The following is a 27,114-nucleotide window of genomic DNA, read 5'->3' on the forward strand; positions in this document are numbered from 1 at the left end:
AGCTTCTTGAATTCATCAAGGTTCATATTGAACAACTTGTAAAACTCTTCATCTGATAAATATTCTTCCAGTTTAGAACCATCCAGACCTTTTGGATATCTCTTGTTGATAATGTCATCATGTGTATATTTCTTTGTATAAAGCTGAACGATATCATATACCAAGGTAATATCACTCTCATAAGAAAGTGGTGATTTTCGTTTTGCGAAATCCCACCCGTGGAAATTTGACGTAAAAATAAAAGGTTCTTTTCCAGAGTATATAGTGTAAGCAGTTATGTCCTTTCGTCCATCCCATGCTGGTAATGCTGTTGCATAGTCAAGTGATAGCTCCATTGCCATCTTTCGTTCTGTCTCTGTTGTCTCAGTACCAATCCATACCCATATGTGATCAATTCCATCGATGATATAGACATCTTCTTGAAGCAAATCGTCTTGTGCAAAAGAGTGAACCTCCTCAACTAAAAATATTCCTGAACCAATTGAACATGAGAATAATCTTGGTTCTACTCTGCTTGATAACTTCATCTTTGGATGAATTTCCTTGCCACCAATTGAGTCCCAGAAAGCAGATGTCTCTTGTCCTTCATTGAGTTCGACAGTCTTTGAAGATGACCACTGCCCTACGATACTCTTGGCATAGGATTTTTCCAACTCATTTGACAATTTACCGTACCAAACAAAGGTGTTTGAACCATTATTACTTGCTAAAACGTATGTACCATAGGAGTTAAGCGAGTGTGGAGAAGTGTAGGTTTGCACGGCACGAGTATTCATTGCAGAAGTACCACGTATATGATAGAGTGAGAATTGATTGGGTTCTGGTGCTTTGTAACCCTTTGACATTGGATCCTTTCCTTGATGAACAATGAATTTGGATTTGAAAATAGATAGGAAATGCTTTGGCTCCTTATTCTGAACGACACGAACTTCTTTGGCCATGCCTTTGAGGGTGTCGTCCAACTCCATCGTAAGCAAAGCTGAAGATCCTTTTTCGTTGATCGATGAATTCTTTCCTTGCCAGAAGTAGATGAGGAAGCAATCCTTATTCTTATAGATGTAGGTATAGAGAATGACATAGCTGTCACCACTGTAGAAATGACCGTAACGCGAAGCGTCAACAGGGATCTTAGTAAAGTCCTCAACACGCCAGCAAGTAATCTTTCCATTACCATCGTCGATTACAACCTCCTCTTTCTCTGCCTTTGGCTTCAGGATAGTGGCTACATCAATCTTGACCTGTGCTTTAGCGGTGGCAGTATTTAGACCAACCGGTGTCTGTTGAACCATGATGGGAATGGATCCTCCCCAATCTGGAAAACGTTCTTTAAACAAAACCTGTTCACTTCCTGGGAATTCACGGTGACATGCAGACACCCAGATATTGTTTTTACGCTTCTCCAGCATATCAGCTCCCATCTTGAGTGAACCATTACGAATTTTCAACGTGGAGGACGAACCAGTCCAAACAAACAACTCTGATACACAGTCGAGGATATAACAGTCTGTTCCTTGTAGCATATTCTTTGATAGCCGACCTTCCATTGGCATCAGATCGAATTGTGTTTGATTTGGATCGGTGGTGACCACCTGATAAAGATTGACGTGCTTACGAATATTGAGCTCTGCCTCACGATCATCACCTGCGCTCGATGCATCGGCAATTGGTCCCTTTCCACCCAAGACCTTCCAAAACTCGTCTGGCTCCTTACCCTCGTCGATCAACAAAACACGACATCCAACACGTTCCTTATCCTTGATCGACTTTGAAATGTCCATACCCTTTCCCTTTTCGATTCTGTTTGCCTCGGAACCATTCCATTGATACAAAAGATTCATCTCCTTTCCACAGTCCAAAATGAATACGTCACCACTATTTAATGATAGATAGCTCAATTCTACTTGGCGAACGAATGGCGATCTTCTACCTTTTACATGTAAGAGTTTTGGTTGATCTTTTGGTGCCAGATTGATCAAAGCGGTGATACCTTGTTGTCCTCTGTTCTCTGCTTCTTCACGACGCTTCATAAACATCTTTTCAGCATCGGAACTCAATGCCTGAAGTAAACCAGTGGTACCTGTTGCTGATGTTGTAGACTTTCGCTTTTCATTCTTTTCTCTCAACTTGGCTGCCTCTTCCTCTGCAGCAGCTCTCTCTTGTCTGGCACGAATTGGATTCTTTGTTGCTGGTTTTCTTGCGATCGATCCTGCTTTCTCTGGAAGTGGTGCTAGTAAATTAACATTTTGTTCTGGAACAATTGGTGATTCATTTGAAATTGAAACTGTTGTTGTTGGTTGAACTTTAACTGGTTCTTGTTTAATTGGTTCTTGTTTAATTGGTTCTTGTTTTGGAGTGACTGTTGGTGTGGGGGTGACTGCTGTCTTGGTAGGTGTAGTTGTAACAGCTGGTGGTGTAACAACAGCGGCAGGCTTTGTTACTACAGGTAAAGAGATAGTTGTTGACTTTGCTGGTTCTTGTTTTGGAGAGACTGTTGCTGTAGGTTGGGTTACTGCCGCTGGCTGTTTAACAGGTGCAACAACTGGCTCTGGTTTCGATACAGACTCTGTCTTCTTTGGTTCTGTAATTGGAAGGTTTGGTAATACAACTGGACTCGAAGGTGCTGGTGTCATTGGTGTTGGTGTCAATGATGGAGTCGAGGTAGCCGAAGTTGGTAGTTGATTGGCACTTGACTCTCTCTGTCTCTGACGCTCTCTAATCTTTTCTTTCTCTCTTTCTTTTAATCTTTCTCTCTCGGATTTAGGTTCTGAAGAAGGAGAAGAAGTAGTTGTTGGTTGAACCACAACTGTTGTAGTTTGAGTCTGTTGTTGTTGTTGTTGCTGTTGTTGCTTCAATATTTGGTTCTGTTCTTTCTCTTGTCTCTCTCTTTCAAGTTCCTTTTCTGCCATTTCAAGTTCTTCTTTCTCCATACGCATTCTCTCACGTTCTGCCTCTGCTCGCAACATCTCTTCCTCTTCGTTCTGAGCCTTGAGTCTGCGCACCCATTCAGGATCCCAAGCATAATCGATCCAATCAACAAAGTGTTCTCTAAAGATGAGTGACTCCTCACCCTGCATAATCCAGAGAATCTCAGCAGAGTCACGTCGATGACCAAGCATTTCTTCGGCTTTCAACATTGACCATGATTTTTCGTTCATCGTAGAATAAGTTCCCGACCAAACAAAGATATCGGAACCAGTGTCGAGTACAGCACAACTGCTGCTCTCCAACATCGAGCGGTACAACTCCTCACCCATATATGCCTGGATATCTATACGACCACCTTTGTCCTCTGTGAATTTGAACATCTTTATCATGAGCATACGATCGTCGAGAGTAGATTGATCGTCGATCTCCGCCTCTTTGCTAACCGAGTATTTTCCACCCAGCTGTTTCCAGAAATCCGATTGATCTTCACGTTTTGTCTTGTTATCCATTACAATCAACTCTTTGGCACTGGATTCCTTTAGCATCAATTCAGCGAAATGAGTAGATTTCAAACGTTTTCTCTGGCTAGAGTAACTACCGAGGAAAACATAGATTTGCTTACCAATATCCAAGATGAAACAATCGCTGTCATTCACTCGACACTCTGTCAAGTTCTGACGTATTACTACAACCTTTACACTGTCCTCTACGATACGATAAAACAACTTCTTATTGCCAATAAAAGTAAACTCTGTCTCAAAGAGAGTGTTGATACTGTTGCGCTTCTTCTCTTCGACTTTCTGTCGCTCCAGTGTTCTTCTATACTCTTTGGAGGTTGCCTTTCGCGACTTGTTGACGATATCACGTTTGGTCTTTAGAAAGGCAAGCAGCTGTGGAATGTCAGTGGCTTGATACTGGCTACTCTCCCACTGATTGTCTTCGAGATCGACCAACGTTAGCTTTGTGAGTTTGTGCATAGAACTCGGCAAGTCAACCAATTGATTACTACGAAGATTCAACTCTTTCAACTCTGAAAGCTGACCAACTTCACTTGGCAGCACTAAGAAATCATTATTATCCAAATACAACTTTGCCAATTGTTTAAGTTGACCGATTTCATGTGGCAATGATTTCAACTCGTTCTCTGCCAGATCCAACAGTGTAAGTTGACCTAATTTACCGATATCCGAAGGTAGTGTACCGATCTTATTATTATTAAGAACTAACTTTGTCAATTGATTTAATAATCCAATCTCTTTTGGTAATGCTTCCAACTAGTAAAGTAAAATTAAAATACAATTAATTGAATTGAATAAGATAAGTTATATGATCAAGCTGTCATCTTACTTACTTTGTTAAATGAAATATTGATTATCTGTAAAGATAAAGATTGTCCAATCTCTTTGGGAATGGCTACCAATTGATTGTTTGACAAGTTTAACACCTTCAGTTGTTTCAATAGCGCTATATTGGCACCAATCGATTGTAATTGATTGAATGATATATTCAACTTTTTCAAGTTGACAACATGATACAGTTCATCTATTTTATATATATTGAGAGTCAGATTATAATGAATGACTATTATCTATCTTTTAATATAAATAGTTACCAGATAGCAATTGCAATGAATTATATGATAAATCTAAATCTTCAAGAGTTAGCACTTGAGATACTCCATCCAATTTCTGTATGTTATTGTGTGCCAGAGACAGTGTCTTTAGTTTAGTGAGTTGGTTCAGCTGCATTGGGAATGCAACCAGATGACGACCGTTGATCTCTAGAAACTCTGCATCCATTGACAATGTCAAAGATGCATCGTGTGCACCTTGATTAGGCTTAGAATCGGTCTGTCCCATCTATCTAGATCTATAGATCTTATCTCTATAGAGAATAAACGTTTCAAACTAAATACTATAAATACTAATATTATTAATGATTCCTATTCTTATTATTACAAAAAAACAACAAATAAATATAAATACAACATATAAATAAAAATAAAGAAATGCGAATAAAAAAAAACTAACTATAAAGGAATGAAAAAGAAATAACACTAATAAATTAATTGATAATAATAATAAACAAACACATCAATCAAACACTAAACAAAACATTGTTATGATGTGGGTGTTGTTGTTTGTTGTTGATTTTTATATTAATAAACATTTTTTTTTTTTTGGTTGTCAAGAAGCCAAACAAGTCTTTGGTAAAAAATAAAAATTTAAAACCATCGTTTAAAATAATCTTGATAGAATCGGAGATCAATTATATTTCGTTTAAAAAAAATGAAAAGTAATATAACTTTTCAAATAAATAATTAACTGTTTTCTCAAAGTTTGTTTGTTGTCTGATAATTTTAAATGAATAACAACAAAAAAAGATTTTTTTTTATTTTTTTATGGAATAACTTTAGATCATTTCCAGAATGCGAACAGATATCGAGTCTATATTCAGAACATAATTAATCAGATTCCAAATGTACAAAAAGAAAATAAATAAAGACACAAAAAATGAGAACATTTGCAGGGTGGGGTGAAGGAACTTCACAAATAACACACTAACTCAAATAAGTTCTGTTACCAGAAGTGCGCAAATTGATTAGTATTTAATTTCATTCTCTATTTTATTTATTTATCTATCGGAACTATCAATATCAATAAATATACATAACATCTGTTATTTCAATATATTAATTATTTATATGATGTCATCCTCTAATGATACACAAAAAGTAAATAACAACTCTACTCCTGCTGCTGCTACTCCTTCAACAACTGGTAAGTAATAGATAGTATTAGTGTTTTTAATAAATATATATATATCTAACTAAATAATAATAATAATAATATGTATATATGTATAATGTAGGTAGTAGTGGTAGTGGTGGAGTCCATTCAAATATAGCAGACAAGATCCATGAGTATAAATGTAAGTCTGAAACATCACCTATGAATACAGTGAAAGACTTGGTAATGCCAGTGGATGAGTATCGTCCAGCTGGATATCATTTAAAGATGATGCAGGTGATCACTCGTCATGGACGTCGTACACCAGAGTCCAATCGATATCCACTTTCGCTATGGTCGTGCAACTCTGTCGATAATCTCATTGTCAACAAGGATGCCAATCGTCCAGAGTGCAACCTTGGTCAACTCACTGTGTTTGGTACTCGCGATCTCATCAACCTCGGTAAGAACTACCATCGTATGCTCATCGACAAGGTTCACTTCCTCTCCGACGAGTACAAGCCCGACGAGATATTCGTGCGATCGTCAGACCGCGAGCGTACCATTAGTTCGGCGCGTTCTCTCATGCACGGACTCTATGGAGGTGCGTTCGCCGACGCCCAAGAACACATGCTGAATGCCGCCACCTCTTTTGTGATCCTCCCGGAAGCGGTCGAGAATATCTACCCGCGTGGATCGTGTCCGCGTTACGCATTCCTCAAGTCGATACTCCCGAAGCATCCAAAGGTTCTCGAAGAGCAAAAGAACAGTAAACTCGAGGATTTCTCACAGCGACTGCGTGATATCTTTGAGGCGTCGAAGGGATACGACTCGCCTTTCTATGTGCCGTCGTGGCGTTCCTATGCCGGCTTGGTAAACTCGTTCGATTGCTTCAAGAATCACGGTTTGCCATTGCCCGAGGGTTTCAACGATGAGATTGTCGAACGTATGTATCTGGAGGCATCGAAGGAGTACAAGCGAATGTCGTTGTTCCCCGAGATGCAACGTCTTGGAATCGGACGATTCATCGGTGACCTCAATAAGCAACTCAAGTCAAAGGCAACCAACCAAGAGAATACAAAGGATCTCAAGTTTGGTTTGTACTCTGCACACGATTCCACACTTGGTGCACTCTTGGTTGCCTATGACATGTACGAAGAAAACACACATCCAGAGACAGCATCGGCATTGGAATTCCTTTTGTTTGAAAAGGATCAGAATAATAATAAGAAAGTGGAAGACAGCAAACAACAACAATTGGCAACAGAGAATGCAGGAAAACCGACAACAAACCAACAACAACAACAGTTTGTAAAAGTTATTTATAATCAGAAACCAGTGCACATCAAGAAATGCAAAGAATTCGAAGTCGATGAGATGTGTCCATATGAGAAATTCATAGAGATCAGTCAGGAATTGATTCCCAAAGACTGGAATCAAGAATGTAAAATCTCAGAGGCCGAGAAAAAGTCAATCATTGAAGAGATGAAAGCATCACCAAAATATTAATATTAAGAAACAAGTTAGGTTACTAACCAAACTAAACATAACTAAATTAACCAAAGAATAAAAAGTAAAGAAAAGATATTGTTTGTTTGTTTTTTTTTTTTTTTGTTATATTTAAAAATTACAAATAAAATGATTTTTAGGTTTATCTATTCTTCTGACAATTTTATAACCTGATTTGATTGTATGTATACATGATGGAAGTTGTTTAATCTTGTTGTAATCCAAATTATTTTGGTGAACTGTCAATTCGAGTGGATGTGACACTGATTCAACACCTATAACATCGAAACTGTAGGTGATCAATGTATGTAGAGTTGATGGCAATGTGTTTTTTGTGATGGTGTGTTGATAAAGTTTGCCTAGTTTTAAATACTCTAAGCAATGAGGCAATATACCAGGTCCTATTTCATAGGAATAAACATCACCCAACTCTAACCTCTTTAAAGAAGATGGTAGGACACCTTCGTCAATCTTACGGTTGAATGGAAAACCAAGTATCAACTCATCAAGAGTTTCTGGAAGATCACCTTGATTTAGTTTATTGTTGAAACCTCCAACACAAAGTTGTAAGATGGAACTGCAATACTTTAGAACCTTTAAATCGATATCTCTAACATTACCAAGATTCAAATTTGTTACACCACTAGGTATCAGATATGGCATATCAATTGGAAATGGTAATTGTGATAGTGTTAATATTTTGATGGATGGTGGTATTGAACCTTGTAAAGTGGATGGATCTATAATCGACTGATCCATTATCGATAAACTTAGATCGGTTACACTCGGTGGTAGATACCTAGCGAATTGAAAAGGTAGATTTTTAACTATCGAAAGTCGAGGTGTTTCATCAAAGTTGTTGGGATACTGATGTGATAGAAATCCATTGACTGGAAACACAAGCTTCTCAAGTGAAGCCGGTAGGTTTTCTGGGTAGTGTGTTTGACCTGAACCAAGAGTCAATATTTTCAGATTCGGTGGAAGTGATCCTACTCTGAATATCTGATTGAATTTACTTCCAAACTGTAAAGATATCAAAGATTTAGGGAAAACACCGGGTTCAATCGGTAGGTTGAAACTGTCACCCAATACAATATGCTCCAAACCTTCTTGAAACACACCCACTGAAATTCTCTGATTGAATTTACTCATCAGTGTACCAAATCTTATATGCTTAAGCGATTTCGGAAGAGAAAAAGGTTCAATCGGTAAGTTAAATGAAGATCCTAAATCTAAAAACGTTAGGGTACTCGGCATCAGATTAGAGGGAAGCGATTGATCGATGAAATTACAAAACAGACATGCAACATTGCTTTTGTAGAGTTCAGACTTGATCGATTCAAATTTGAATTCACGGGAATCGTTGATTACAACGAGATACCTTATACTCTCTGGTATCACGATGTCATTCTCCATGAAGACAATACTCTCTGGACTACCACTACTGTAGATAGGATTGTTGTTTCTCGAGGCAATGATCATCTGTTTGGGAATGTGTTCGATCGATTTCCTGTAAACTCCTTGATAGGACCTTAGATTGGTAGGTGCCCTCTTGTACGGTAGAGAACGTTGATAGGAATACATTGGATTCATATCTTCTGGTGGCTGAGGAATCTTTATACAAAGATAGCGCTCTCTTTCATTAAATAGTTTCCTACACGTCATACTAAAGCAAATACTATCGATATTATCAATTTCATTGTAAGACAATATATATCTCAAGAGTAACAACGATAGATCCAATATACCTCTACCACCAAGATATTCACTTTTTTTTCTTAAATTTAAATTATTAAAAGGTAACATTGTTAAAAAACTATTGAAAAATATATAAAAAAAAAGAATAAAGAAAAATGAATTGTTATTCAATTTAAAAGTATAATCATAAATTGATTGGTTTTTATAAATAAATTGTGGTGTTGTAAAACAAACAAAAACAATAAGTGTAAGAGTGTGGTTTCTAAAAAAAATTATTTATTTATTAATTGTTTTTAACTTTTTATTATTGGTAGTAGAAAGAATGGTTTGTGAATGGTTGGATGAAACGAAAAGAGGTGGTGATGAATTGCTATTATCAATTGGTGATGGTTGATTTCCTTTTGATTTTAAGAGCTTTTTCTCTTTTCCTCTTTGTTTCAATCCACAAGCATTACAGAGGTCGACTCCTTGAAACTTTCTCCACTCTGGTGTGTTTCTACGATAGCAAATGAAACATATCTTTTGACGATTTGAAGGTGGTCTTCCTCTCTTTCTTTTGACTGGTATCGATGGATTACTATTGTTTAGATCATTGGTTGTACTCTCAATGATTTTCTCTCCGTCATTCACAATGATTTCATCGCATCCATCAAATAACATTGTCGATGTTATTGTTGTAGTAGTCGTATTTTTTTGGACGTCGTTGTCGTGGTTGTTGTGGTTGTGGTGGCAGTAAGAATATTTTGTAGTGGAATGTACCCATTATTGTGATTTTGGTAACTGCCATTCTCACAGAAAGGGTAAGGTACAACTGACTCTTCATCATCATCATCGGTTTGATAGTTTGACTCATCACAACTACTACTTCCACTATTTCTTCTTTGGTTGGAATGATTTTTATAGGCGATCGGTGAGGAACCAGTTTCATTTGGAGACATGAAAGAATATATCTTTGGAGTGAATTCAAATTTAATTGGATTATAATACTCATCTCCTGAATCAGAGTTATCTAAGCATTCATCATCATCCTTGTTTAAGAAAAAATAAAAAATAAAATTAATACTTGGTTTTGCAAATAATAATAATAATTATAATACTTACATATTTTAAACTATCTACTAAATTTGTAAAAGAAGTATTTGTATTCATTAATTTGTTATCTTCTTCCATTAACAGTTTATTACAATTCAATAAAGATTCAATGGAACCTTTTCTCTATTTGGAAAAATTAAATTAGAAATTGGTTTAAAAATAATTATAATAAAATAATATTTTCTTACATGTAGAGTTGTTTGTAAAGGATAATTAGGTCTTGTAATAGATAATGATGTATCTGGAGAATTAAAATAATATCTCTCACTTGAATAGTGGTGAGGTAGCCGTTGTTTGAAATTTAGGATGCTACAAGAAGATCCTCCATTATTCACAAGGTTTTGAATATCCATTTTTGATAGTTTAGGAGTTTAGTTTTGTGAATATTTTATAATTTAGATTTATAAATCAAGAGATTGGAAGTTATTTAAAATAAATTCATTTTATTGGCATTTTATTTGTATGCGATAGTAATTATTAATAAATTGATTGAAAATTGCAATCTAAAGTGTGATAACTTTAGTACTTTAGTTATTATTACACCACTAACAGACACCACAATCGATAACATTTAAGGCGATGACCAACAAAAAAACATACATCACCACACCACATAAATACACAACAGCAGTAGCAGCAAAACAACAACTAAAATTGTTGTTCACATATATTTACGTTCAACCAACAACTAAATATATATAATAGTTTGCTATAAAAGGTTTCCTTTTTCATGGTGTTTTATTTGATTCACTTTTAATAATTTTAATTAATCAACAATATTGTTAACTGATTAAAATTGAGTGCTGATTACTGTTGAAAATGGATGGATCGATTGATTGGTTTATTAGTGGTAATATATCAAATGTTTTAGATATCCAAGTAGGTGATTAGTGAAGTCACCAATTAACACCTTAATTAATTCCCATCTCTAATTGGGATATTATTATTCATACCAATAAGATTACATACAACAAAAATATATAGTGATTTTCACCATAACACAACACACCACACATCCACTTTTTTATATTCTTTGTTTGGTCTATTGTTATTATATTATTATTTTGAAAAATGATAATATTTAAAACAAAATCTAGATCAAATATGTTCATTGTTTATCTCATCAAATTAATAACTATATATATAAATTCACCTCCATTGTTGATTCCGCTCCACTCCAACTTTTCTCGTTTCTGTTGAAATTTTAAATCTAATTATTTTTCGAACCACCTTTTACCCCCGATATGTGTATGGAGAAGTTATTCCAAAAGTGATGGTTATTGTTGTTATTGTTATTGTTGTTGTTTGTTTTTATTCAAAAAGCAGTAGATGCTTACAACACTACACACTTTATAATACAACAAGAAGAACACACCATATATATTCTAATAAGAACATAAGATTTAAATATTTAGAGAAAATGTTTATTTTTTTCCTTCAACCTAGTTGGTTCAATTGAAATAACAAACAAATAAACAGCCAATCATAGACAATGACTGTTGATTTTACTTTGAGAACTGTATTATTTTTAATTATTTTTTTCACTGTGTCATCAAAATTGATGCAAAAGTATATACTACTCTACGCTTGACTTACCACATCTGAAATGCTAATTACCAACAAACAACATCAACAAACAAACAAACAAACAAATAAACCACACTACATCAAAAAATTAAGTAAGTTATATATAATTATATATTTATAAAAGTTAAATCAGCAACACTACTCCTATTCCACCTTGCATCATACTGAGCGAATGTATTGCATCACATTAATAAAAAATCGATCAAAAATAGAAATTAACAATACTCATTATGAATATCAATTAATCAAAATAACGCAAATGACTACACACACACACACATTTTTGTTACCTATTAAATCTTAAAATCATCTGTTTACTCTACTAATTTATAATTTATAATTCTATTACTTATTTCTAAACTTTTTTTTGTTTGTTTGCTATTTTTTTTTTTTCGATAATGGTTGTTTTTTGTGTTGCAGGTTTCATACTGTTATTATGCTCTTCACAAAAAACAATAATAATAAGCACAACACATGATAAAAATTATGATTATTTGATGGCAATAATAGATTGATAAAATACAATAACCATATTTGTTTAAAACATACAAATATATTCTATTCATTGTTAAATAAAAAATAATCATTAAAAATAAAAAAAAAACCATAAAAAAAAAAACATGAGAGAAATTTAGGTGCCTGGTTAGCACCAACTTTTTTATATATTGGAATGGGAAATTTAGAAATCAGATCTCTTTTTTTTATTGAATTTCACCATTTTTTATTTATTTAATGATAAAAAATTAGTGTTTTTTTATTGTCAAGATGCTGATTGAGGTTTTTAATAAAAAAAGTCTCAAAATGGGGCATAACTTATTATAATGGTGGTCCATAATTTTAATTTTAATAAAAAAAACTAAAAATTTAATTTTTCTTATTGTTTATTCTTCATAATATTCCATCATCATTTCACAACAGTTTATTCACAAATTAATTTAATATTAAAAATTCATCAGACCATAATAATCTGGATATATTAGTGATTTTGAGTGAGTCTAGTGTTTCATCAGAATAAGAACATCATTCGAGTATTACTTCTAGAGATAGTTTTTTTAAAATTTTATTGTAAGTATCTATCCAAAATGTTAATATCAATCGTCTTTCGTCTCAATCGAATTCAAATTGAAATACATATCTAATTCTTCCAACTCATTTAAAATCGACATTATCACCCACCTCCATGCTTATTTTATTTTTATTTTATTTTTGAAACAAATATATATCTTGTGTGTGTGTGTTGTTAACTGTTATTTTATATTTCAAAATTACAAATAAATACAATATTTTTTTCAAATTTATTAATCCAAGAATTTAAAAAAGTATTAGTTTAGTTAATATTTAGATAAAGTAAAAAAAAGCAGCAGCAACTATGTCTACAACTACTACCACTACTCCCTCAAAGAGTGGAGAACAATCAAAGAGTGTTAATGTTGTTAGTGTAGAGGGTGGATCGGGCGATGCCATTCTTGCAGCAGTCGACAAATTAGAATCAAAGGTTTATACATTGGGTATGCGTCGTGAAGACAAGAATCGTTGGGAGCGTAGAGCACCATTGGCTCCATCTCACATTGAACAACTCGTAAAGAAGGGTATCAGATGTATCGTTCAGCCATCGACTCTCAGAAACTACTCGAACGGTGCCTACCAGAATGCCGGTGCAATCATCCAAGAGGATCTCCGTGATTGCGATGTCATTATCGCTGTCAAAGAGGTTCCCTCCGAGTACCTCTTCCCAGGAAAAACCTACATTTTCTTCTCTCACACAATCAAAGCTCAGCCATACAACATGCCAATGTTGGATGAAATCAATAAGAAAGTAAGTAATCATTATATTACATTTTGTTATTGACATACTCTATTCTATTCTATTCTTTCTTTATATGTATTCTTTTGATGTATTCTTTCTTTTTTTGTTTTTTTTTCTTTCTTTCTTTTACATTTTCCTTTTCTTTCATTTCCATTCTTTTCATTTCTCTCTATTCCTTTTTCCTTTTTTTTTTTTTCATTGAAATTTATATATTAATTGACAATTTTTCTTAATAGAATATTAGATTGATTGATTATGAAAGAATTACTGATGATAAAAATAGAAGATTGGTAAGATTCGGTGCTTTTGCAGGATATGCTGGTATGATTGATATGCTCCATGCATTGGGAGATCGTTTATTGGCAAAAGGATTCTCTACACCATTCTTACATGTCGGTTACTCCTATGTGTACTCAAGACTTGAGAATGCAATGGATGCCGTTCGTGCCATCGGTGAGGAAATTTCACAAGTCGGTCTACCAGATGAGTTGACTCCATTCACATTTGCATTCACCTCCGATGGTGCTGTAGCACAAGGTGCACTCTCCATCTTTAAGCTTCTCCCACACAAAATGATTACACCCGATGAAATGGTTGACATTGTAAAGAACAAAAGTAAGTATAACCAACATAATTATTCTATAAACAAACTTACTCATCATTAAATCTATTTCTGTTTTCTTTTTTTTGATTTCATTTAAATTTAGAGGGTGAAAGAGGTATTTTGTATGGTACAATCGTTACTTCCGAACACATGGTTGCACCAAAAGATCCAAAGAAAAAGTTTGACAAGAAGGAGTATTACAATGATCCATCTCAATATAAATCTATTTTCTATGAAAAGTATGCACCACACATCTCTTGTATCATCAATTGTATGTATTGGGATGCCAAGTTCCCACGTCTTATCACCATCAGACAGATGGAAGAGTTGGTCGAGACTGGAAACTCAAGATTGGTCGGTGTTGCTGATATCTCTGCCGATATCAACGGTTCACTTGAATTCCTCATGAAGACAACTTCAATTGATTCACCTTTGTTTGTATATGATCCAAAAACACAAGAAATTCATGATCCGTAAGTCAAAAACATCATAACACAAAACGATTAAACCTAACTAATCATCTTTACTTACTTTTTCATACATAAACAAATAATTAGAACAACAGATCAAAAATATATGTATCGTGATGGTATTCTTTTCTTGGCAGTAGATAATTTGCCAACTGAATTCCCGAGAGAAGCAACTCAATGGTTTGGTGATCATTTGTTACAGTTTATGGAGGCAGTTGTCAAGTCGGATCCAAGCAAGCCATACGATAAGATGGATGACTTGCCAGCGGAAATCAAGAGAGCTGTCATCACTGCACACGGTAGTTTGACTCCACCATTCGAGTACATCAAGGAGTTGAGAAAGAAGCGTGAAGCAATGTTTGGAAAGATTTTAATTATTGGTGCCGGTTACACCTCTCATCCAGTCATCGATTATCTCACTCGTAATCCAAGCCATGTCCTCACCGTTGCCGATATCGACGTCGAGCAAACCAGAAAAGTTCTAAAGTTCGAACCGGACAACATTGACGTTGCCATTGTCGATGTAAACGATCCGGTCAAGCTGGACGAGCTCGTCAAGAAGCAGACCGTTGTCATCTCGTTGTTGCCAGAGGATTTGACCTATGAAGTCGCCAAGTCTTGCTTGCGTAACAAGAAACACTTGATCTCCATCGGCTATTTGACCGACGAGATTCGTTCGCTCAGCGCCGAAGCCAAAGCAAACAACTTGACATTCCTCATGGAGATGGGATTGGATCCAGGAATCGATCATCTCGAAGCAGCCAGAGTAATCAACGAAGTGCAATCACAGGGTGGAAGAATCAGAACATTTGTATCGTGGGCAGGTGGACTTCCAGCACCAGAGTCTTCCGACAATCCTTTGGGTTACAAATTCTCGTGGAGTCCAAGAGGTGTGCTGGAGGCATGCACTCTCGACGCCAAGTACCGTCAGGACGGTCGTGATATCTCTATCCCAGGCGCAGAAGTCTACAAGCGTACTCAGAAAGTAGACATCTTCCCAGCGTTGGCATTGGAGGGAGTACCCAACAGAAACTGTTTGGATCTCGCGCAGTACTACAACATCAAGGATTGCAACACCCTGTTCCGTGGTACTCTGAGATACAAGGGATTCTGCCAGGTTATTGAAGCGGCCGTCGAAGTCGGACTGCTCGATGAAACTGTATATAGCTACTTGCAACCGTCGGAGGCATCGCTCTCTTGGAATCAAGCACTGCGTAAGATCTTGCCGGTGCCACTCAACGAGAACATCTCGACCGAGGAAATCTTTAGAAGAAAACTCAGGACCAGAAGAGGTTATCCAAACAAAGGCTACGACGACGAGAAGATCACTTCGATCCTTTCGGTCTTTGAGTGGTTGGGTATCTTCTCGACAACCATAGACATCGCACAGAAGGGTACTTACATCGATGGATTCTGTGAGTTGCTCAAGGGTAAACTCGAGTTCTCGCCATCGGAGCGTGACTTGATCATTCTCCACCATATCTTTGGTATCGAATGGCCAGGCGGTAAGCACGAGACCAAGACATCGACATTGGTCTACTACGGAGACAAAGACATCTCTGCCATGGCCTATTGCATTGGTTTGCCAGTTGCCATGGCTGCCGAACTTCTCGTAGAAGGTTCACTGAAGGAGCGTGGTGTAGTTCTACCAATCACCGAAGAATACTACAAACCAATCTTGAAGTCCCTACGTAACGAAGGTATTCAATTCATTCACCGTTGTCAATTTGATCAACATTAAAAAAAAAAAAGCAAATCATAATCATTACATATGTTATTGTAATAACATCAAATAATAAATAAAAGTAAGTTATTTTTTTTTTTAAAAAAAAAAGTCTTTTTATTTTATTTTTTTTAGTATTGTTATTATATGAGTAGTAAACAATAAAGATTTATATGATATCTTTATTTATCTATCTACTCTTAAAAATATATAAAGTAAAAGAAATAGATACTTTATATATGTTTTTTTTTTTGAAAAAGAAATGAATTACAAGTTTAAGAAGTGAGCGGATGTGAAAGTAGATGATTAATTAGTTTCAATCATCAAATTATTTGTACATTTGTTTGATTGTTGTTGTTGTTGTTGTTGTTGTTGTTGTTGTTGTTTTGTTTTGTTTTGTTATTTTTTTATCCAGTCTTTAATGCACGTAATCTGTTAAATATTTCATCATCTTCTTTGACGGGTTGTTCTTCGGTGGTAGTTGTTGTAGTTTCCAGTGATTCCTCTGATACCTTTGGTCCGGTGATCATAATCTCGTCGAGAATCTTATCGACCTCTTGTTCGGCCTCTGCTTCGAGTTCGTCTTGACTTCCAAAGGCATCGCTGATCATCTCCTCGATGATACCGGCCTTCATCATCTCTTGACCCATTGCCATCATGACTTTGTTGAGTTCCGGTAGCTTTATTAGATTGTTCATCATCTTCATTACTTCGGTCGACTTGGCAAGGTGACCTGCAACCTTGGCCATCGATAGATTCTGTTGGAGTTGCATCGACACCGAATTCATCTGTGCCTTTGCAGTGTAGATTCTCTCCTTTGCTTTACGTGCAGCGGCAATCTCTTTCGCCAATGTCTTTGCACTCTTTTGATCACCGGCTTTAACACGCTCTTTCACCATTCGAATGGTCTTCTTCTCCTGTAGATCGATCGCTCTGATCTGTGCATCCAATCCTCTATCTTCTTTTCTTAGTTCTCTCTTCCATTTCTTTACCATCTCTTCTGGTGTTGGTTTCTTTAGGAATGAAAACATCTTCAAACTCTCTATATCAATATTCGCTTAAAAAAAAAAAAACAAAACAAATCTTAAACTATAAATAAAATCGATGATAATAGATAAATATATATCTATATACAAAACAAGTAAAATAAATATAAATAAATGAAAATTTTATTAAAAATTCAAAAAAAAAAAAAAACAATCCACAAATTAAATAAAACAAAATTCACACTCTCAAAAAAAAAAAACATCTTGAAAAATAAAGAGGTTATAAAAGTTGTTTTAAAAAATATCTTTATCTTAATCTTAAATATATGTATAAATAAGATAACAAATAATTTAAAAACAAAAAATATAAAATATAAAAATATTTAAAAAAATAATTAGATTAAAAAATAATTTTTGTTTCAAAATCTCTTTCCTTTCTGGTCCAAATGTGTTTGAAAATCAATCAAAATGTGTGGTTTTTCAATTAATTGACGATTTTTGATTCATTGTTTTATGAGAACGGAATCATTGGTAGCAGAAAGCAGTCCATTCTGTTTTCAGACTTGTTTTATTTTTAAAAAATAAAAATTTTTTTAAAAAAAGATTTGTTTAAACCTTAAACCATCAAAGATGGTATCAAGGGAATCTGTGTTCAGTAAATCATTTATCCTGTTTTTCTCTCAAAGAAAATCGTAATTCAGTAATAATAATGAATATATATCAAAATTTAACTATCTTTTTGTTATTTTTAACACTTGTAAAATCAAATAATATTGTAATTTTATATAATAACCAATATGGTTCTGGAGTAAGAAGTGATTCTACTGCACCAGTAACTGTTGTAACTAATTGTGCAAATGATACCAATGTCTCCTGTCTTATGGCAAATATTGTAAATGAAAATGGTAAAACAAGATTTAATTTTTTTTAAATATTTTCTAAATATTAATTAATTTTTTCTCTAGACTATATGGGATTTAGATATGATGGAAATGGATATGACTCAGAGTCCTTATATTTCCTCGAGTTTGTTATCAATGTAAATAATTATTCCATCTCCAATCCGCCTGTTGTCAAAGTCTTTGTCGATACCGTACCAACACCGAAAGCCATTTATTTAAACTCCACTGTGTATCTTTCCAATCTAAACATCTTTGGAAACTATGTTCAAGGTAGAATCAAACTATCAGAGCTGAACGTCTCTCCGGATAACGGTGCCAGTTTCAATGGAGTTAAATTTGGATGCAATCTTCGAGGTAGCACCTTTTTGTTGAGCAGTGTCCAGCTTGTTAGAGATGCCACCGGTACCGATCCACGTGGTTGGATTCCACCAAAGAAAAAGAGTAACAATGCAGGAAAGATTGCAGCCGGTATTTTAGTACCTCTCTTTGTTATTGCTATATGTGTCATTGCATTTATTATTTATAAGAAGAATAAAGCAAATAAATAAATAAATATAATTGGTATCTCTTTTTTAATATATTCTTTTGTTTTACTTTAATTTTATTTGTTAACAACAATTTAAATCTAAATTTTTATGTTTGATATCGATAACTTGAGCGTTTTTTGAACCTATATCCAATTTATTGACAGAGTAATCGACAATAGTTCCACCATTGAATGTCATATAGAGAAGAAGTCCTTCATCGTCACCTCTGAATTTCTTAAACATTGATTTTGAAATCTCTCTTTCCGTCAGTACTCTACTCCAAAGTGTAACATCATCCAACATTCCTGAGAATATGTTATCTATTGTTTTTTTTGGTTAGTAAAATAAATTGAATTATTATTAATTTCCATACGAACCTTTAGTACATCCAACATTTATTTTCAAATCCTTTTTCTTAATAAATCCAGGCCATATCTTCTTTGCATCCTGCATTCCATTTACATATAGATTAATTTCACTAGTTTGAGATTTCTCATCGAATTTCATAGTGAATGCAAAGTGTTTCCATTGAATTTCAAATGTTCTATCGGTTGTTATACAATCTGTCTTGTGATTCATACAAACTTCAAAAAACATTCTTTTTCCAATTTTAACTATATTTGCTTCCAAGAATCCATCTCCAAGATTAATAATTCTTTTAATTTTAATATTAAATATTAGTTTAATTAAAAGTAAATACTGTTTTTATGTAAATCCTTACGAATGACTTCTGACAGTATCGGGTAATAACCATGTTTCAAAGGTAAATTCATTCTCAATCGATCTTTTCGCTGTTGTCGAATGACCAATGTTGACACAGCTATTTGATTCACTTGATAAATGTAAAGCTCTTATATGTTGAATTGCATCCCATGGTTCACCAAAATCCACTCTAAATTTATCATTTTGAATTGCAACTTTTGCATCCTACAATTGTTAAAAGAGATTAGAATTTTTTTTAATTATAATAATAATAATAATGTTTTTCTACTTTACATTTATAATTCTTTCAGTAACTAAAGTACATAACCTACATTCACCTGTATAGAAAACACACTTATTATATTTATCAACAAAGTGCTCAGGAAGTGGTTTCTTTTTCCATTCGAAATACTCATTGTATGCTGTTTCATTATTGGTTAAATAATTTAAATATTCAGCAACCTTGAATGGACTTTGGAAATCACTTGTCTTAATTATACTCTTCTCTGGAACATATTTATCTATATTATCTGCACCCATATAAACTGGAACAGTTCCTGCACTAAATAATAAGAATTAATAAGATCATGATCTAGTATTTATAATTAATATTTAATACCTACAGGAGAGCAGTATAAACTTTCTCTGATACATAATCAGTAAAATTATTGTTTTCAAATGCAACAACAAAGAGATGTTTCTTGATGGCCTGTGTTTTGTATCTCATTGCCATTCCAATGTTTTTCCATACACCTATGGGCATCACATCCTCTGGATCCAACTGAGCATTGTTCATACACTGTCCGAAACTCTCTACCTTGTAGGAAGACATCAAATCTCGAACATAAGCATTTCTATAGTATGCACCGCCCTGTTCACAGTTGTAGGTAACCATTGCAATCGATTTCTTCTTCTTACTGAATGGCAAAGTATTATTAAAGGTAGAGAAGCTCTCCAGACCACGACCACTGTCATAGGTTCCCCAGAGACAGGCGAAAGTAATAGGAATATCACTGCTATTCTTGAATGTCATTTGATAATCGATATGATCTAAAAATCTCTGTTCAGTGGTGATTGGAAAATAGATATCATGCTCGAATCCGAAATTCAAAAAGAATTGACCGACTTCTTTCTGAGGGAACTCTGGTGGTTTCGATAGATAGTTATAATAAAGCGATGATAAAGGTTGACCTTCGAATAATACTATTTGAGAATCATGTAATTTTGATTTTTCCTCTATTGGCGATAAAAATAATTTAAATATTTTTTAATTAATATTTTTTGAAATCATTAAAAATAATTCGATACTTTACTATAATGACCACATTCATATTTACACTCTTTCTCGGAATCAACAGTTTGTCCAAGATAACTAGGATACCTATAAGGTCTTTCACCTAATCCCCACCAACTTATTCCACTCCAACTTAAAATATTTACAGACTCTATTACATTACTAGGATAAATTAGAATAAATAATATTAATAATTTTGTTTCTATTGCTATTCTCATATCTATAAATATATAATTTCTTTATAAAAAATAATTTGAATTTTAAAAATAATTAACTTAATGATATGATGATCATTCATAAAAAGGGAATATTTGATTAAATATATAAAATTAAACTTTGGTGTGTGTGTGTGTGTGTGTTGATGATTTAAACTTCATTGGTTGTAATAATAAAAAGTCAAAATATGTTTTTTTTTTTTTTTTTTGTGGTTACCTATCTATTAAACATCAGATTTATTTAACTGATATGCCAATGCAATAATGAAAATAATTACAGCAATTGCCAAATATTGTATGTTACTGTTGGATTTTGTTTGTTGTTTGTTGGTCAAAGTGGTGGCTGTTGTTGTTGAGGTTGTTGGATTCTTTGTAGATGTAGTGGATGTTGTTGATTTAGTTGTCGTTGTTGGAGGCAATGATGAAACTGTTTTGTTGCTCTTTGATAAACTATTATTTTTCTCTATTGATTTAATCCAACTAGGTAATGAACTACTATTGTTATTTTGATTCTGAGTACTCTCGGATTGATGTGAAAACTCTAGATTGGTAAGTTCCTGTATACGTTGTTGGAAATCGTAGTAACCCTCAGCGTCGTAGAGGTAGTCGCAAAGCTCGATGTTGTTATTGATCCACTGGACCGATGCTCTTCTTGGTAGTGTTATCTCTGTGCTCTTTGACATATTGGATTGGTCGACGTCGTTGTTATCGATGAGTAGCTCCACTCTCGACTCGAGAGAATTGATGATGTCGTGCAACAAATACTCGAGAGTGTTGGTGATAGACTCGCTCTTCAATGCATACGCTCGGTACTGTTGTACACCATTGCCAAAGTGGAGTGTGACAGCACTGTCTCTTCCCAAAACAATGTCAGTGCCAGACATTAGTGCATCGACAACGACGATCGGTGACTTTCCATTGGCAAACTCTGAGAGTTTTACTGTGGATCCAGTTGAATCCATTGGACAATATTGATTGTCAACCGTAAATACAATCGATTTCTTTAGTTGACTATATAAATTCTTTTCAATCAATTGTTTCATTTCATTGAACATTTCAACATTAAATTGTTTACTAAAAAATAAAAACATGAATAAATTAATTTAGTATACTATCTAATTGGTAGTTATTGACGATCGTTAAATACCTTGAATTTAATTTCATTTTAATATTGAGTGTTGTATTTAATGATAGATATAAAAAGTCTTGAGTTGGCTGAGTGAATTTGATGTCGGTGATCTGTTTGAATTTGTTGTCTGTTGATGCACTTGAAATTGATTTCAAAATATATTGTTTTGTTGATCTAATATAAATTAAAACATAAAGTGTTTTAATAATATTTGTTAAATCTATATATATCACGACCGTGATATCAAATGAATAATTTTATTAATTAGCTTATCCTAATAAATTAATATTATGTTTGTTTGTTTTTCCTTTTACTTACAGCTTCTCTCTTGAATAAGTGTTGTTCTTATTGATTTTAAAATCTGTGCAAGGTTGGCATCGTTTACCACATTGATGGATGGTACACTCAAACAGATTCCAGTTATATTGATTCCACCATAGAGCATCTTTGAAACTAATCTAGAATGTTCTGCAACCCATACATCATCAATATCTTTTGTGGTCTTGTATTCAACATCTGTATGAATAAAAAAAAAGTCAATATAACTTATATATTCTATAAAATTTATAGATTTTCCAAATATTACTAACTTTGATTGTCAAATGGTTTGGGTGTTGAAATCATTGATAGAAACGTTGCTTTAGTTTCATTCTGTTGTTGTCCAATCAGCAATCCAATATCAATAAGATTAAGACTTTGATCAACAAGTGATTCCAATGATTTAGAAATCAATTGATCAAATTGATATATTGTTGTAGCCATTTTATCTGATGTTATAATTAAATAATATAATATGAAATGATTGATGATCACCTGATCAATATTACTTTACATATCCTCTTTTTATTTCCAAAATTAAATTTGTAAAAGTTTTTTTTTTTTTTTTTTTTAATTTTTTTGATCATTTTTTTTTTTCGAAATAGCTCTGTGTGTGAATATGATTTAGGTCATAGTTTTTTATTTATTTAGATAGTTATTTTATATAAAAATGAACAACTTAAACGCCAACAACATTCAATTCACCATCAGACAATCAATCGCTTTCGCTAAGAACTGGGCACCAACCGCTGTCGTTTGGGGTGCAACTGGTACCATGGCACTTCTCTACACAGTTCAACCACGTGTTATCTTCAAGCACTTGCCAATCGTCGGTGACAACTACTTGACCGCCAAGGATTTGCAAGCTAAGCCAACTGAAGAATAAATAATATTAGATTCATTAAATTCGAAAAAACACAAATGTATGTAATATTTATATATCTCTTTTAACAGTTCACGGTGAATATCAAATCATTTTTATTAATGTATCTTTGTTATCATCATATCAATTCGATTATACAGGTAGATTTACATAAAATACAAAACAAATAAATATAAATAAAGATATATCTTTATTGGTTTGAAATAGACAACAAACAGTGTATTTAGCAATAATTGTTTGAGATTTCTATCGATATCCATATCTTCAGTTTTAATTGATTGAATCATATATCAGGTAACATACACGAACAGTGATTGGATACGGATTTTAATATATTAAAAAGGAATCGACATTATCATAGAGATATTGGAAAGCATAGGTATAGTATAGCAGATTTCCAAATGTAATTGATCAATCTGTTTATTTGCATTACTCTTTTATTGTAGAATTGGTTCATCAAAAAAAAAAAAAAGGAGAATATAAGTCAATATCTTCTGATCAATCATCAGTTCAAAAGAGTTGAATATATATATATATGACATACTAACATAAATTTATATGTTTAGATAATTTTACTTTATTGGTTTATTTTATTATTACACTTTTATTTTTGTAGTTTATTCTATATTTCTTTTTGGTGATTTGTTTAATCATCCCAACCAACTTCTTCATCGTCGTCATCGTCATCTTGTTCATTCATACCAGCTCTTCTATCGATGAGAGCCTTGACCAAGATGTTAACCATGCTATTGGGATCGTCGGCGGGTTGTGCAGGATCGTATTTGATCATCATATCTTCGGTAACTGGTTTCAATTGCTTATCTGGGTTCTTAATAGAATCCAATAGAGCTGATCTGCCTTCCGTTGATTTGTTGCTGACCGCTGGTGGAGGTGGTGGAGCAACTGGTGGAGGAGGTGGTGGAGCTGGAGCAGAAACACTTTGTTGTAATGCAGCTTGTTGTTGAGCTTGAGCTTGAGCTTGAGCTTGTTGTTGAGCATGTGCTTGTTGTTGAGCTTGAGCTTGTTGTTGAAGTAAATGAATCTGTTGTTGATACTTGGATTCGGTTTGTTTCAATTGTTGTTGAGCTTGTTGTTGTGCCTCATTCGATTGTTGACGAACGTTGGCCATTTCATTCTTGTATTTATCGAGTTGCGATTGCAGCTGTTGAATCTCAGCGGTTTGATTGCCGGCAGCTTGTTGTTGGTGGAGTTGCTGGTTGAGATTGTTGATCTCCGACTTGTATTTACCGAGCTGTGCATTCTGTTCGTCGAGCTGAGTGGTTAACTTATTGAGTTGGGTGGTCATCGAACGAATCTGAGCCTGTTGTTCCTCGGTCTGTTTGTTGTTGCTATCGAGTATCGATTGCGATTGAGTTTGACTGAGTTTCAGATTCTTTACGAGTTGCAGCTGGGTGTCGAGTTGTGACGATAGTTGATCGTTCTGTGTAAGTAGTGAATCGAGTTGTTTGGTGACATCGTCCTTTGCCTTTGTCAAGTTTGCATAGTCGCGTTGTTTCGATTGCGAATCGATCTCTGCTTTGGAGGCACGCAATGTTTCAACTTGGAGTTTGGCAGAGATCTGTTCGTTCTCGTCCTTTAGACTCTTGAGTTTCTGACCGTACTGTGCTTCGAATGACTCTCTCAGTTGCTTCTCCTTTGATGCAAACTGGTTGGTCAATTCACGAATCTGATTGCTCTGATCGGTGGACAAAGTAGACTTTAGAGAATCGAGTTGACTCACAACCTCTTTGTTTTTCAAATTCAAATCAAAGTTTGATTGCTCTGCATCCTTCAATGTTTTATTCAACTCTTGAATCTTCTTATTAAGATTATCGTTTTGACTTTGATTTGATTTTCTTTCCTACAACAAAAAACAATAAACAATATATATATTAGTTAATAATCTAACCATCTTTTTTCTATGTAACAAGCAATTAAAACTTACTAAATCCAATTCATTTAATTTCGATTCTAAAGATGAAATCTTGTCAATGAGTGGTTTCTTATCTGATTCAACATTCTTCTTATCGGTTTGTAACGATTTCTTGAGTTGTTCGTAGTCGGTCTCCAATTGACGATGTTGGTTGACTAGGATTTGGTTGTTGGATTCCAATGCTTTGTATCTGGTTGCAGATTGTCCTAGTTCAAGTTCAACGTTCTTCATTGATTGTTCGAGTGTCTTGTATCTAGCTTCACTGGATTTCAATCGTTCCTGTGATTGTTCGTATTCAAACTTGCTGACATCACCAGGATTACCACCGGTAGCAGCGGCAACAGGTGCCTTTGAACGCATCTCTGCTACTTTCAATCTCTCTTGAAGTTGTTCAAACTCAAACAAACTAACAGTGCTCTTCAGTGTCTTTTCGAGATTCTGAATTCTCAATTCACTCTCTCTCAATCTCTCACGAAGTTCATTCTCAATGAAACTGTTATTGTTGGTAGAAGCAGTCGCCGTACTTTGTTGAGATACCAATTGTGGAGAACTATAGTTACTGAATGATTGTTGTTTGTTGTAGCTAATTGGTGGTGTTGTTACTGCTCCATTAGATGATGGCGATGATGTTCCACTTGTTGATGGAGATGTTGTTGTAATTGGTTTGTTTGGAACTGGTTTTGTTGGTTTTGGTGGAAGTGATGGTGGTGGTGTAGCTGGTGTTGTAGAGTTGTTGCTGTTGTTGATGTTTCCAAACTGCTTATATTGTGTGGTGGTGTTACTGGTGTTGGTGTTGTTGTTGTTGGACATGGTACCGGGAGCAGGTTGTCCAGCCAAGACAGTATTCAAAATGAGTGCGGCTTCACGACGAGTGACACCCTTCTTACCGAGTGACTTCAAAGCACCGTCGACCTGCTTGAATATATCCTTCCATTCGTTGGGAATGTTCTTTGCCTCGATGGCACCAGTTGAAGTGATACCAATGTGAGTGTTGTGTTTGTAGTCGGTAGGACCAGAGATCTCCATTACCGGTTGGTCATCTTCGTCACTGTTAGTTCCACTCATTAGATTACTCATCTTTCCTTGAATAGCACCTTTCCATCCTGCAAACTTGTTCTTCAAATTCGATGATTTCGATGAAGATGATGAAGAGGAAGAAGAGGAAGAGGAAGATGATGATTTACCATTGGAAGACGATAACTTTGGACTGGTAACGGATGGTGATGATGAAGATGGAGATGATGATGAAAATGAATTTTGTTTTGAGAAATCTTGTGGTCTTGGTCTATCTTTGGGTTTAGAAGGGAGTGGTGGTGGTGGGGTAGTTGATGATGATGATGATGACAATGTTGTTGTTGGTTTTGTAGTAGTTGCTGAGAATGAATTGGATTTAGTTATCTTAGCTGGTGGTTGTGGTGTTGATTTGCTAACACTACTACTACTACTGTTACTGCTGCTGTTGTTGTTTACAGATGAAGACAACAGCTTTGTTGGTGTGTTTTGTGGTGCACTGTCATTCTTTACCAATGTTTGTAAACTCGATGTCTTTTGAGTGTGATTATGTAAACATATCGAGCAATACAAAGGTTTGAAAGGATTGGCTTGGAAATTCTTACAACTACACTGTTGACAAGTTGACATAATTGAAATTTCCAAGCAATTGGCTGCTTATACGCTAATAACTATTATAATACACAAATATAAATATAAAACACAAATATAAATATAAAAAAATTAAAACAAAACAAATAATAATAATAAAAAATGATAAATTGATTGTTGGTTTTGAGGGGAGTGGTTTTGGTCCAACAGATGGGAATCTATAAAATTTTTTTCAATGATAATGACGACAAACCAAAAATAAATTGTTTGAAATTTTTATTGTTTTAAGATATTTTTTTAAAAACAAAAACAAAAAAAAAGGGATTTGTTAGAAAATTTGATAACATCATTATAAAGTTTGCAGACCCAATAACCAACAGTCGGAATGACCTCAACAAGAAAGAATATGAATATTTATTAAGGTGTTTTTGTTTGTTTGTTTGTTTGTTGTGATGAATCAAACAGCTTAAAAGATCGGA

The 27,114-nt window shown here is 34.3% G+C and overlaps 10 protein-coding genes across 10 annotated transcripts; 4 read left to right on the forward strand and 6 right to left on the reverse strand.

Moving 5' to 3' along the window:
* Positions 1-22: 22 nt before the first annotated feature.
* On the reverse strand, positions 23-4,784 carry vilD (villin; the record flags this gene model as incomplete). The annotated part of the gene is made up of 4 exons (XM_020578807.1): positions 23-52; positions 162-4,199; positions 4,277-4,467; positions 4,538-4,784. The coding sequence occupies 4 exons, from the start codon at positions 4,782-4,784 to the stop codon at positions 23-25; spliced, it is 4,506 nt and encodes a 1,501-aa protein (XP_020431271.1).
* An 848-nt stretch (positions 4,785-5,632) lies between these two features.
* Positions 5,633-7,163, forward strand: PPL_07975 (histidine acid phosphatase family protein; the record flags this gene model as incomplete). Its single annotated transcript, XM_020578808.1, has 2 exons — positions 5,633-5,705; positions 5,797-7,163. 2 exons carry the CDS (start codon positions 5,633-5,635, stop codon positions 7,161-7,163), a joined length of 1,440 nt encoding a protein of 479 aa, XP_020431272.1.
* A 111-nt stretch (positions 7,164-7,274) lies between these two features.
* Positions 7,275-10,306, reverse strand: PPL_07976 (uncharacterized protein; the record flags this gene model as incomplete). The annotated part of the gene is made up of 6 exons (XM_020578809.1): positions 7,275-7,990; positions 8,180-8,979; positions 9,160-9,438; positions 9,678-9,889; positions 9,963-10,076; positions 10,142-10,306. 6 exons carry the CDS (start codon positions 10,304-10,306, stop codon positions 7,275-7,277), a joined length of 2,286 nt encoding a protein of 761 aa, XP_020431273.1.
* A 466-nt stretch (positions 10,307-10,772) lies between these two features.
* aass (aminoadipic semialdehyde synthase) lies at positions 10,773-16,162 on the forward strand (the record flags this gene model as incomplete). The annotated part of the gene is made up of 5 exons (XM_020578810.1): positions 10,773-10,836; positions 12,899-13,356; positions 13,584-13,962; positions 14,055-14,424; positions 14,509-16,162. 5 exons carry the CDS (start codon positions 10,773-10,775, stop codon positions 16,160-16,162), a joined length of 2,925 nt encoding a protein of 974 aa, XP_020431274.1.
* A 389-nt stretch (positions 16,163-16,551) lies between these two features.
* Positions 16,552-17,175, reverse strand: vps24 (SNF7 family protein; the record flags this gene model as incomplete). The annotated part of the gene is made up of 1 exon (XM_020578811.1): positions 16,552-17,175. One exon carries the CDS (start codon positions 17,173-17,175, stop codon positions 16,552-16,554), a length of 624 nt encoding a protein of 207 aa, XP_020431275.1.
* Positions 17,176-17,839: 664 nt separating this feature from the next.
* PPL_07979 (uncharacterized protein) lies at positions 17,840-18,580 on the forward strand (the record flags this gene model as incomplete). The annotated part of the gene is made up of 2 exons (XM_020578812.1): positions 17,840-18,035; positions 18,096-18,580. 2 exons carry the CDS (start codon positions 17,840-17,842, stop codon positions 18,578-18,580), a joined length of 681 nt encoding a protein of 226 aa, XP_020431276.1.
* Positions 18,581-18,640: 60 nt separating this feature from the next.
* On the reverse strand, positions 18,641-20,773 carry PPL_07980 (uncharacterized protein; the record flags this gene model as incomplete). Its single annotated transcript, XM_020578813.1, has 6 exons — positions 18,641-18,879; positions 18,937-19,214; positions 19,281-19,486; positions 19,556-19,823; positions 19,885-20,497; positions 20,575-20,773. The coding sequence occupies 6 exons, from the start codon at positions 20,771-20,773 to the stop codon at positions 18,641-18,643; spliced, it is 1,803 nt and encodes a 600-aa protein (XP_020431277.1).
* A 221-nt stretch (positions 20,774-20,994) lies between these two features.
* PPL_07981 (uncharacterized protein) lies at positions 20,995-22,661 on the reverse strand (the record flags this gene model as incomplete). The annotated part of the gene is made up of 4 exons (XM_020578814.1): positions 20,995-21,844; positions 21,918-22,119; positions 22,218-22,415; positions 22,490-22,661. The coding sequence occupies 4 exons, from the start codon at positions 22,659-22,661 to the stop codon at positions 20,995-20,997; spliced, it is 1,422 nt and encodes a 473-aa protein (XP_020431278.1).
* Positions 22,662-22,887: 226 nt separating this feature from the next.
* Positions 22,888-23,103, forward strand: PPL_07982 (uncharacterized protein; the record flags this gene model as incomplete). The annotated part of the gene is made up of 1 exon (XM_020578815.1): positions 22,888-23,103. One exon carries the CDS (start codon positions 22,888-22,890, stop codon positions 23,101-23,103), a length of 216 nt encoding a protein of 71 aa, XP_020431279.1.
* A 643-nt stretch (positions 23,104-23,746) lies between these two features.
* Positions 23,747-26,674, reverse strand: PPL_07983 (WASP-related protein; the record flags this gene model as incomplete). The annotated part of the gene is made up of 2 exons (XM_020578816.1): positions 23,747-24,961; positions 25,046-26,674. The coding sequence occupies 2 exons, from the start codon at positions 26,672-26,674 to the stop codon at positions 23,747-23,749; spliced, it is 2,844 nt and encodes a 947-aa protein (XP_020431280.1).
* Between the last annotated feature and the right edge of the window lie 440 nt (positions 26,675-27,114).

The sequence above is a fragment of the Heterostelium album genome (genome assembly GCF_000004825.1).
Source record: "Heterostelium album PN500 unplaced genomic scaffold PPL_scaffold8, whole genome shotgun sequence".
Taxonomy (NCBI): domain Eukaryota; phylum Evosea; class Eumycetozoa; order Acytosteliales; family Acytosteliaceae; genus Heterostelium; species Heterostelium album.